We start from the raw sequence: 1,042 nt of genomic DNA, 5'->3' as shown, positions 1-1,042 counted from the left end.
AGGCGTCGGAGGCAGAGCCTCCACTGCAGACACCGGCGCCGCCTCGGTCGGCCGGCGCGCCGCCTCAGATGCGCACTCGGCCAGTGTGGGTGTAAGACCGTTTCCTGGCGACAGCGGTGCGGTGGCGGGTGCGCACTCGGCGTGGACTAGCGGAACGGTCAATGTATCGACTGTCAACGGCGGCACCGCCTCTGTATGAGAAGACGCTGTAGAATGATCTGCACTTGTGGCCCCACGGCTATCCAGGTTTGCTGCTCGCTTGCTCGGCTTCATGCTGCTATAATCTGGGTTGTTCCGCTCATTCTTCGCGGACGGTGGTTCGTTGCGGCTGATTTCCCGGAGGAGTGGCGTGGTGCTCGGCGAAGCCTGCCAGCAAGGAAAGGCGGGGCACGAAGAGCGAAGAGCACGCATGCCCAAAGAAAGAGAGAGATAGAGGAGGGCGCACGCGTGCAAAACGAGTCCTCCGGCCACGAAAAGGAGTGTATAGGCAAGAGGGCAGTGCGCCCTCACGAGCACCAGGAAAGCGTGCAGTGAGAACAAAGAGAACCGCATCGCCATCCGCAAGGCGCGGCAGCCAAAACAAGACACAAGTCCCACAGCGCACAGCTCCACTCCGTCCTCCATCCTCCACAAAACACACACGAGGAGGAGGGAAACCACCGCACAGCTGGTAAGGAGCGGCATCTCAACGTCGGCGATGAGCCGGCCGTTTCTTACCTGCCGTCCTCGTCGTGTTCCGACGGGATGTCGGCGGAGGTGGGGAGGGGGCGAGAGCGTGGGCTTCGGCGACATGCGAAAGGGCGAGGAAGAGGGCAGACAAATAAGGCGCACGGAAAAGCGGCTCGAAATCAAAGAGAGGAAAGAGAAGACACAAAAACGAGAGAAAAAAAAACACCGAAGGCACGCAGAGAAATATGACCAGAACGGCCCAGTGGACGTGTGCCGTCTTCTCCCACCCGTTTCTGCGGCGCCGCCTTTTCTTCTTTTGCGTTGTTGCCCTTCGCCTTCCCTGCCGCCTCCGTTTTCTTGTGCGTTTTCTTGT

The 1,042-nt window shown here is 60.1% G+C and overlaps 1 protein-coding gene across 2 annotated transcripts; it reads right to left on the bottom strand.

Annotated features, from left to right (window-relative positions):
- Window positions 1–684, bottom strand: LDBPK_020720 (hypothetical protein; the record flags this gene model as incomplete). 2 transcript variants are annotated; one of them, XM_003860293.1, is made up of 1 exon in its annotated part: window positions 1–684. In XM_003860293.1, a coding segment is annotated over one exon (684 nt), but the record flags the coding sequence as incomplete, so codon positions are not given. The 2 variants fall into 2 exon arrangements, with proteins under 2 accessions (XP_003860341.1, XP_003860342.1); XM_003860294.1 differs by having other exon boundaries at window positions 4–684.
- Window positions 685–1,042: the final 358 nt, after the last annotated feature.

This window comes from Leishmania donovani, chromosome 19 (genome assembly GCF_000227135.1).
Source record: "Leishmania donovani BPK282A1 complete genome, chromosome 19".
Taxonomy (NCBI): domain Eukaryota; phylum Euglenozoa; class Kinetoplastea; order Trypanosomatida; family Trypanosomatidae; genus Leishmania; species Leishmania donovani.
This window is presented reverse-complemented; position numbering and strand designations above follow the sequence as displayed.